This window comes from Callorhinus ursinus, unplaced genomic scaffold (assembly GCF_003265705.2).
Source record: "Callorhinus ursinus isolate GAN/ISIS: 27379988/994484 unplaced genomic scaffold, GSC_fseal_2.0 scaffold3, whole genome shotgun sequence".
NCBI classification, from domain to species: domain Eukaryota; kingdom Metazoa; phylum Chordata; class Mammalia; order Carnivora; family Otariidae; genus Callorhinus; species Callorhinus ursinus.
The window spans coordinates 39,740,063-39,750,581 of record NW_027397065.1 but is presented as its reverse complement, the minus strand read 5'-3'; the positions used below and the strand labels follow the sequence as shown (position 1 = coordinate 39,750,581).

At 35.5% G+C, this 10,519-nt stretch overlaps 1 protein-coding gene across 3 annotated transcripts in view; it reads left to right on the top strand.

Annotated features, from left to right (window-relative positions):
- MAT2B (methionine adenosyltransferase 2 non-catalytic beta subunit) overlaps positions 1–10,003 on the top strand; it is a 21,185-nt gene extending 11,182 nt beyond the window's left edge. Inside the window, exons 3-8 of one of the 3 annotated variants that reach the window (XM_025867078.2) lie at positions 1,080–1,194; positions 1,385–1,537; positions 4,900–5,093; positions 6,058–6,171; positions 6,538–6,709; positions 9,353–10,003. In XM_025867078.2, the coding sequence (XP_025722863.1) occupies positions 1,080–1,194; positions 1,385–1,537; positions 4,900–5,093; positions 6,058–6,171; positions 6,538–6,708 (747 nt within the window). In that variant the 3' untranslated portion in view covers position 6,709; positions 9,353–10,003. Of the gene's footprint in view, positions 1–1,079; positions 1,195–1,384; positions 1,538–4,899; positions 5,094–6,057; positions 6,172–6,537; positions 7,461–9,352 lie in introns of those variants that run through there. The other 2 variants (XM_025867079.2, XM_073890234.1) reach the window with 2 other exon arrangements.
- Positions 10,004–10,519: the final 516 nt, after the last annotated feature.

The following is a 10,519-nucleotide window of genomic DNA, read 5'->3' as shown; positions in this document are numbered from 1 at the left end:
TTATTTTTTTTTATTTATTTGAGAGAGGGAATGAGATAGAGAGAGCATGAGAGGGGGAGGGTCAGAGGGAGAAGCAGACTCCCTGCTGAGCAGGGAGCCCGATGCGGGACTCGATCCCGGGACTCCAGGATCATGACCTGAGCCGAAGGCAGTCGCTTAACCAACTGAGCCACTCAGGCTCCCCAAGGCACATTCAAGTTTTTAAGATTATGCTTCTTTAGTAGTTGTTAAGGAAGGAGATAGTTTGGTATGTTTGTACATTAGCCCTGCCTGTCAGTGGTTTTACCAAATCTCCGCCTTGGTTCATCTTCTCTGGGAAGTAGATGCTCCTTCTTTACAAAGGATCCTGAGCATTCCTCTATCTTTAATTTAAATTTTCTTTTTTTTTAAAGTAAGCTTTAGGCCCAACATGAGGCTTGAACTCACTACCCCAAGATCAAGAATCTCATGCTCTACTGACTGAGCCAGCCGGGTGCCCCCTTTCCTCTATCTTGATGTCTGTCACATAATACTGAAATAGTCTCTTTACACATATTCTTCTTTTCCAGTAGATGATGAAATCCTTGCTCCTTGCACAGTGCTTAGTATACAGGCGACATACTAAATGCTCAACTGGGAGTGTAGTTTTTATGGATAATTGACATTCTCTAAATGATTGGTGTAAGAGATTTGAATTTATGAGTTTAATTTGAAATTGGTATTCTTTTAACATACATTAATTAATTATTTAGGTCATATTAATTACATAAATGTTAGCTCTTTTCTCCCATCCAAATTAGAGAATAAAGCTTATTTTGATTGAGAAATAATATTTGTTGACACTGAGTTTGTCTGGTTTTGCCTAGGGATTACTAAATTGCTCTTTGCTTTTCAGGGCCTACATTTATTTTAAGGAAGTTTGAAACTTAAAAAAGGGAAGCATGACAAAACTATTACAGCGATTCTAAAAAAAATGATTCTTTAGTTGAAGGAATGTTGATTTAACAAAGCTTTTTTATGAATTGAGTTACTGTTGGAAGGCTGTAGCTCCCCTCTTTTACTCCTTTTGGGTTAAAAATACATCAATGTTTAACTTCCAGCCCCATGTCATAGTACATTGTGCAGCAGAGAGAAGACCAGATGTTGTTGAAAATCAGCCAGATGCTGCTTCTCAACTTAATGTGGATGCTTCTGGGAATTTAGCAAAGGAAGCAGGTAATGATGACTTTATAAAATCTTTGTAAAACATTAAATAATTGCTGAGTTTATAAAGATTAAAGTTTTCTAGATCACTTATAAGAGATTTGTTTATATATGATGAATAAGCTATTATAAATGCCAGTAGAGTGATGTTCTGTAATAATTTAATAGATTCTTTTCTTTCTTTTATGTCTGTCTTTTTTAGCTTTAATTGGAGCATTTCTAATCTACATTAGCTCAGATTATGTATTTGATGGAACAAATCCACCTTATAGAGAGGAAGACGTACCAAGTCCCCTAAATCTGTATGGCAAAACAAAATTAGAAGGAGAAAAGGCTGTCCTAGAGAACAATTTAGGTAAGACACAATTTCTTTAGCACCTGATAGTTTTGATTGTTTTTATATATATATATGGAGATGATATAGATATATGATATATATGTGGAGATGTATAGATCTAGATATATATATCATATGCTACATATGAAAACTATAAAATTTTGAAAAAATTAGTCAAGGAGCATAAATCATTGGAGAAAAATTAGAGAGTGTAGTTAATAAAAAAGAAAAATAAGAATTTTAGAAATCAAGGGCACCTGGGTGGCTCAGTCGTTAAGCGTCTGCCTTTGGCTCAGGTCATGATGCCAGAGTCCTGGGATCGAGCCCCGTGTTGGGCTCCCTGCTCAGTGGGAAGACTACTTCTCCCTTTCCCACTCCCCCTGCTTGTGTTCCCTCTCTCGCTGTCTTTTTCTCTCTCAAATAAATAAAATCTTTAAAAAAAAAAAGAATTTTAGAAATCATTAAGAATTTATGAATCCTTCCAGACTTTTTCCAGTATCAGTATATATGTGTTTGTCATTATATAAGGGTACCTGGCTGGCTCAGTCAGTAGAGCATGTAACTCTTGATGATCTTGGGGTTGTGAGTTGAATCCTCATATTGGGTGTAGAACTTACATTAAAAAAAAAAAAGTTACTGTATAAAGAAAAGAAATCTTATAGTATAAATATTTGTAATATACTTTGGAAAAACAGGTCCGTATCATTTCTTCTAGATTGAGGTATTTGTTATTTTTTGTACAGTTTTTTTTTTAACAGTTTTTTTTTTTTTTAAGATTTATTTGAGAGAGTGCACACACAGGAGCAAGTGTGGGGTGGGGGGCGAGGGAGAGGGAAGGAGAGTCTTTTTTTTTTTTTTTTAAAGATTTTATTTATTCATTTGAGACACGGAGATACAGAGAGAGAAAGCATGAGCAGGGAGAGAGGCAGAGGGAGAAGCAGGCTCCTTGCTGAGCCAGGAGCCCGATGTGGGGCTTGATCCCACGACCCTGGGATCATGACCTGACCCGAAGGCAGACACTTAACCATCTGAGCCACCTAGGTGCACGCTTTTGTACGGTTTTTAAATTTTTTTTTTTTTTAAAGATAGGGAAAGAGGGAGAGGTTGGGGGGGAGGGACAGCTGGAGAATGAGAGAGAGAATCTCAAGCAGGCCTCATAACCATTGTGGAGCCCAACGCGGGGCTTGATCTCACAACCCTGAGATCATGACCTGAGCCGAAATCCAGAGTCAGACACTTAACCGGCTGAGCCACTCAGGTGCCCGGTTTTTAAATTTCTATTTGTATGGCTCTTCTTTTCCCTATGTGTTTGTGTATACATACACATAAATATATGTGCTAATATAAAATGTATACCCTTATTGAAAAAAATTAAAAAATGAAAATTGTAAAGGGTGGAAGTTCTTTTATAATGCTGCCTCCGAGAAGCACCAGATATGGTGAGGTATGAAAGCATTTTTTGTGAATTGGTAAAAATGGTGGATTTCGTTTTATAACCTGGTCCCCCCCATATTTATTTCAATGCATATTGAGTCATCTCTGGGTTATCTTTTTCCTATCAGTGGCTGCATAGTACTTGATTTAATGATTCCTTGCACTGCCTTACACTATACAGTCTTTGAGAAGCATCCTCTAGTATAGACACCATACTTACAGGCATTTAGATTCCAGGTGTTTTTTTTTTGGTATTATATATTATCCTGCAGGAATCATCCTTGAATACCTATCTATACATATTTTTCCAATGTGTTAATTTAATTAAAAAGTTGTTAATTTTCAGTTAAAGTGTTAATTATCCAAAGTCTGTTGTAACTGCTCAGTAGGGACCAACATAAAATCTGAAAACCCCTAATTCCTTAATCAGTGGTTTCATGAATTATGTGGTGAAACACCTAACTTTATTCACCACTTTTTAATGTGTCATGTGACGTGTGTATTTTTTTTCGCTGAACTTGTTGAGAATTAGTTGAAATTCACCCCAACATACTTCACCATGCTTTAAAAAAAAAAAAAAGATAAAGATTTATTTTATTTATTTATTTATTTATTTATTTATTTATTTAGGGTCGGGGGAGTAACAAAGGGAGAGAATCTTAAGCCCACTTGCACTGAGCAGAGCCCTATGCGGGGCTTGATCTCACAGTCTGAGATCATGACTGAACTGAAACCAAGGGTCAGAGACTCAACAGACTGAGCCACCCAGGTGCCCCTATGCTATTTATCTTCTAACAAGAATGTTCTCTACATAATTACAGTGTAGTTAGCACGCTCAGGAAATTTTTTTTATGTTATGTTAACCACCATACATTACATCATTAGTTTTTGATGTAGTGTTCCATGGTTCATTGTTTGTGTATAACACCCTAACACCCAGTGCTCCATGCAGTATGTGCCCTCTTTAATACCCATCACCAGGCTAACCCATCTCCCCACCCCCTCCCCTCTAGAACCCTCAGTTTGTTTCTCAGAGTCCATAGTCTCTCATGGTTTATTTCCCCCTTCAATTTCTCCCCCTTCATTTTTCCCTTCCTGCTATCTTTTTTTTTTTTTTTAACATATAATGTATTGTTTGTTTCAGAGGTACAGGTAGGTCTGTGATTCAACAGTCTTACACAATTCACAGCGCTCACCTTAGCACATACCCTCCCCAATGTCTATCACTCAGCCACCCATCCCTCCCACCCCCCATCACTCCAGCAACCCTCAGTTTGTTTCCTGAGATTAAGAATTCCTCATATCAGTACACACTCAGGAAATTTAACATTAATGTGATGTTATACTGTATCATCTATGTAGGAATTTTCCCACTTGTCTCAGTAATGTCCTTCACTGCATCTTATTTTTTAATCTGGGATTCAATCAAGGATCACTCATTGCATTTAGTTGTCATGATCAGTTTAATTTCTTCATTATTATGATTGTTAAAAATAATATATAAAAATACCCCAAATGACAAGAGACCTTTAAAAATATTCAGTATGATAGTTGTTAAATGGGCATTATTATAGGTGAACTATGTCATCTAAAATCCCTTTGGGTTTTTAGATGTCATTTTTGGTATACTGCAAGTTTTCTACAACAGTATTTTTTTTTAAAGATTTTATTTATTTGAGAGAGAGAGAGAGTGCGCACATGAGCACAAGCATGGGGAACAGCAGAAGGAGAGGGAGAAGCAGGTTCCCTGCTAAGCAGGGACCCTGTGTTGTGGTTCGATCCCAGCGTGCTGGGATCATGACCTGAGCCTAAGGCAGACGCTTAACCGAGTGAGCCACCCAGGCGCCCCCTATAACAGTATTATTTAAATCCACATACTTTCATTTTATATCAAGACTTCAGAACCAGTCAGCTTTAAAAAATTACCTGTTTTTATTAATTCCTAGGAGCTGCTGTTTTGAGAATTCCTGTTCTGTATGGAGAAGTTGAAAAGCTTGAAGAAAGTGCTGTGACTGTTATGTTTGATAAAGTGCAGTTCAGTAACAAGTCAGCTAACATGGACCACTGGCAGCAGAGGTTCCCCACACATGTCAAAGATGTAGCCACTGTGTGTCGCCAGTTAGCAGAGAAGAGAATGCTGGTGAGATCTTTGGAAGGAAGACTTCCTAACTTCCCTCCACAAGTGAAAGTCAAAGTGTTTTTGTTTCTTTATTATTATATGTAATAATATATATCTTTATAATAATATAAATAAATACAGATTTTTGTTTAAAGTTTTTTTAAAACTACAAGGTGACCAAACAAAAGTAGTGTGCAGATAGTAGGCTATATTTATGAATAGTAAAAATATTATGCTCTTGTGTTTGAATTTTTTTCTCATATACTCTGGACCCCGTCTGTCATTCTTTTATTGCAAGATGACTAAAATCTTGTATTTTTTCTTTGGATGACAAAATAATGTCTTTAAGAAATTATTCTGTTTAAGATTTATGTAGTGCCAACGAAGACTCTCCATAGGAATTTTTAATTTCAGCCGTTTTAAGAATGATTTGTAATTTTTTTTTAGATATTGAAATAGTTAATATCAGACATTTGAAAAGGTTGTGACTAACTAGAATATTAATAGAAAGATGAGAGACTGATTTATTTTAGAATGTTAATAATAGGTTGTCCATAGTTTTTAACACATAAAAATTTATGTTTTAAATATGTACTATGGAACTATTTAAGGATGTCATGCCTAATTAGCTCATACTGCAGAATGGTTCTATTATGTTTTGGTTTTATTAGTATAATTAAAAATATTCATTAAATTGGCCTGTGTTTCCATAAAAGTCTGTACTCATTCTTAGGATTCCCACTAAAAATTTGGAGCCACTTATATTTTTATTAAAAAAAAAATTCTTAAGCCTAAATTCTAGAAATTGCTTCTTAGGTTTAGCTGGATATACTTATAGGAATTTGATTTTAGATATCCCATGGGGAGCATTCCAGAAAGGAGGGATGCATTTTGATTCCTGGACTTTTACATTAGCTTTTTTTGGTTGTTTATTCCACTCAATTCAAAAAGTTAAAACTATTTTGAATTTTTATGTCTTTATTAGGATCCATCAATTAAGGGAACCTTTCACTGGTCTGGCAACGAACAGATGACTAAGTATGAAATGGCATGTGCAATTGCAGATGCCTTCAACCTTCCCAGCAGTCACTTAAGACCTGTAAGTACATGGTGTTTAAAACCTCACTTGTTGAAAGCCCAGATCTGTCACTATAGTATGTATTACTGATAAAACTTCCTTGTTGCTTTGAAAATATTGGATAACTTCATTTTTTGGTACTAATTAAAGTGAACTTTGTATGTTGGCGGTTTATATTGTTACTTATCTCTAAATTATCGTTTATAAGGAAGCCCATGAGTATTGGTGAAGTTTATAGGAAAAGTACTGTCTTGATAATTTATTTGTGTATTTTTCCAGTGATCAAATCAGATTTTCAGTGAACGGCAAAGTGAAATAGAGATTATAAAACTGCAACATAGGCTTTTCATTTATTTTTAAATTTTTTGTTTTTATTTTTCTTTAAAGATAACTGACCGTCCTGTCGTAGGAGCACAACGTCCAAGAAATGCTCAGCTTGACTGCACCAAATTAGAGACCTTGGGCATTGGCCAGAGAACACCATTTCGAATTGGAATCAAAGAATCACTCTGGCCTTTCCTCATTGACAAGAGATGGAGACAAACAGTCTTTCATTAGTGTATGTGCAGTTTGTTTTTTTTTTTTAATTGAGAAGTATAGTATGTGGCACTTTTTAAAGAAAAAAGGAAATAGTTTTGTATGAGTGCTCTTTAATTGTGACTCATGATCTTTCAGGTAAACTATGCTCTTGCACTAGTGAAATTGTCTAAAGAAACTAAGGGCAATGATGCCTCATTTGAAGTAATGATTTTTCTTTTTATCCTTTTGTTCTGGCTTAATTTTGTTTTGAGTATAGTGAATTATGATTCTTAAATATTTACGAGCCAGGATGAGACAGATCTACTGTAGACTTTTTTTTGGATGAAATGCATTATTCATTCCTATAACCTCTACATTTTCAGGACTTTTGCAACTGTTGACCTTTTTATGTTTTAAAGTGAGTTAAGTAGTATGAAAATCATTGGTGTTCATTATTTGCATTGCTTGAGCTCTGATCAAAATGTTTGAAGAAAGAAACTTTATTTTTGCAACTTATGTGCAGTTTTTAAGCTTGAGATATTTCAACGTGTTACATATATTGGAACTCCTGTAGCTTGATGCCTCCTGCTTTTGTAGCAGTGTATGGTGAGCACTTGACAGAGAGAGTATATGTGTATGTGTATGTGTTTTTTTAATATGTGTAAAACTGTCCTTTTCACTCCATGTCACTAAGTGATATTTCATATCTGTGGTTATACTAATAATGATGGGCCTTATAAGTCTTTTGGCCATTCAAAAATAATAATAAATATGTACTGCTGGCATGGTAATGCTTAGTTTTCTTTTATTTACTTTTTAAATGTAAGGACCAAACATCTAAACTGGTATTTTGTTGCTTTTCTTTTTAAAAATTATATTCTTATGTTACATCTGATGCCTATAAGAAAATATAGTTAATATCTCTTGAGATATAAATAATAAAATGAACCCTGATGAACTCTACTTGAGACCTAGAATGTTACAGATACTGTATCTACCTGTGCCAACTGTGTGTTTTTTAACTAAAAATAACTATGTAATCTTGCTACATATTTACATTGAATGTTCCTTCTGAAGAATGCAGAGTATTTGAATGTATTATATCTATACAGAGTAACATTCAGGTGACCTTAGCCTCAAGGATATTTTTGGTCCTTAATAAGGAATCAGCATGGTGAAATGAAGTGTATGACTTGGCTTCTATTCAGGGGTCAGTGTGAACCCTGGTTTTAGGTTTTCTGATTTCACTTCTGGGGTATCCTTTCCCTAGCTTATGATTTTATCCTCCATTGGACAAAAAGTATTTGTTTCTAAGTTCCTAATTTACTTAGAGTTTTAGGTTTAGAGAGAATCAGGTTTGGGTGATTTGTTTAAAGCACCAATTCCCAAACCATGTTATATTTTATAATTAAGGAAATTTTAGTGGTACCTTGACCCCTAACCTGGACTCACTGAAATAGGATTTCTGGAATTGAGACCTGCTAATCTAGTTTTAAATTTTCCCTGGATGCTTCCAAAGTAGACAGCCTGGTACTTGGATTTGGCAACCACTGGATTAAAGCTTTTTCTTTTTTTTTTTTTAAGTTACTTCCTTGCACATAGTACAAAATTGAAGTTTCAGAGTGAAAAACCTTTCTCATTCTTCTCTAGCTACTGATTTTCCATCTGTGGAAGAAAACAATGTAGATCAGATCCTAGTTTGTTTCTGCAGGCACTCTGTATAGTAAGAATACACTCATTATATATGTGTGTGGGCATACATGTATGTCACCATCCCTTCTTTATACAAATAGTATAATATACATTTTTCTGTACTTTTAAAAAATTTAATATACCTTAGAGTTTATTCTATATTAGTTATAATGAATGTCTATATTCTTTTTTTTTTTTTGCTATTCACTTTGAAATTTCAATCTTTTTTTTTTTTTAAGATTTTATTTTTAAGTAATCTCTACATCCAACATGGGGCTCGAACTCACAACCCCGAGATCAAGAGTCGCATGCTCCACGAACTGAGCCAGCTGGGGCCTCTGAAATTTCAATCTGAACAGAAAAGTTGTCATAATAGCAGAAGAATGTCTGTATTCCCCCTTCCCATATTTCCCAGTTATCAACATTTAGCCACATTTATCCTATCATTTTCTCTTCCTCTTTACATACGCTCACACAAAGTATGGTTTTTTTTGTGAGCTATTTAAGAGTAGGTTGCAGACCTAATTCCTAATCACTCACCTACTATATAAGCCTCGGTGTATAATTTCTAAAAATCGGGATGCTCTTCCACATGACCCCATAATAACCATCAGAATCAAGAAATTAACATTGATACAATATCCAGTCCATAGACCCTCTTCACATAAGTTGTGCCAGTAACGACCTTTATTAAGTCTTCCCAGTCCAGGATTACTCATGGCATTTCTTATCATTTTGCTTCAGCTTCAACCTGCAACAGTTATTCAGTGTTGTTTTCTTGTTCGTGATCTTGACTTTTCTGACCTCTCTCTATAAAAGAAACATTCACATTGACACTTACAATGCCAGTATTGCTCCATTCTTTTCTGTGTCGCTCCATTCTCTGTCAGTGAGAAATCTAGCTCCCATTATTCTTAATATGCTTACTAATTGGCTCAAGTCATCTCTAAGAACCATTCTGATCAGAGTTTTCCTCCTACCCTCATTACAGACCTCCATGAGCCAGTTGAGCATCCCTGACCCCTGGGCCATGGCCCTGATGACAGTGACCGTGTCAGTCACTGTACCTAGTTGAGGCCACCAGCCCATGCGGTGTACTGCACCAACAGCCACAGAAGCTACCACATACCTACTTGCAGAGCACCAAAGAGAAGACACTAGGTATTCTTTCATGTAGTATATATTCCATTGTGTCAGTGAATGAACCCCAATTTATTAGTCTTTTAATGATGTACTTCAGGTTGTGTGGCATTTTAGAGCACGCTTTTAATGAGCCCAATGTATAAAACATTCAAGTTTGTGAGACTTTCTCATCTACTGTGTATCCACAGATTATACCTAAAATCTCACAGGTATATATTCCACAGGTCCTGGATGTATCAGTCTGTGGTGTAAGAATGAATTTAGGAAAAAGTCATTACCAAAATAGGAAAAGAGCTTGATCTGTAGACCTGAATGTATGAAGTATAGAATGTATATTAAATATTTCTCTATTTTTGTTAATATGTTTAAACCACTGTCTTATGTAGTTAAAGGTGTTTGATTATTTGGGGTTTTAATACAAAATAGTAATCATTTCAGCCACTTTCAGAAGGAAATAGGAAACATTCCACTGTCCAATAAAACCTTTGGGAGAAATTACTGTTGGAGTCTAAATTCTATCTCTGCAAACCAAATCCTATCATTAGCAGTAAATAAGGCAGCAGATTTTAATTCAACTGTGTAAATTAATCAAGAGAGAATTTTCTGGCTTGAGGGCAGTATTATGTATAGCGATTAAGAAACAATCAAATCTGGATTCAGATGTGGTTCCACCACTTGCTTCTGGCAAGTTATTTTTCCTTTGAGTTTCAGTTTCTTTTTAGGGTTAAGTGGGAGTAATACTATTTCACAGGTCTGTTGTGGAAATGCCGAGAGCAGAGAGGATTAGCCAAAAGTAGCAGTGGACTTACCAAGTGCCTTGGGGAAGGGCTTGGGGAGGTGTGTGGAGGAGCCTGTGCTTAAACCCTCTATGGCTAGCTGCACTTTCTGACATAAGACAATGGGAGTTTTCCTCCGTAAGTAGGATTACAAACGGGTTTTTTTCTTCATGATTTTTTAAATATTTTCCGAATTTTCTACAGTGAGCATACGTTTAATATTTTGGAAGTAAAAGATT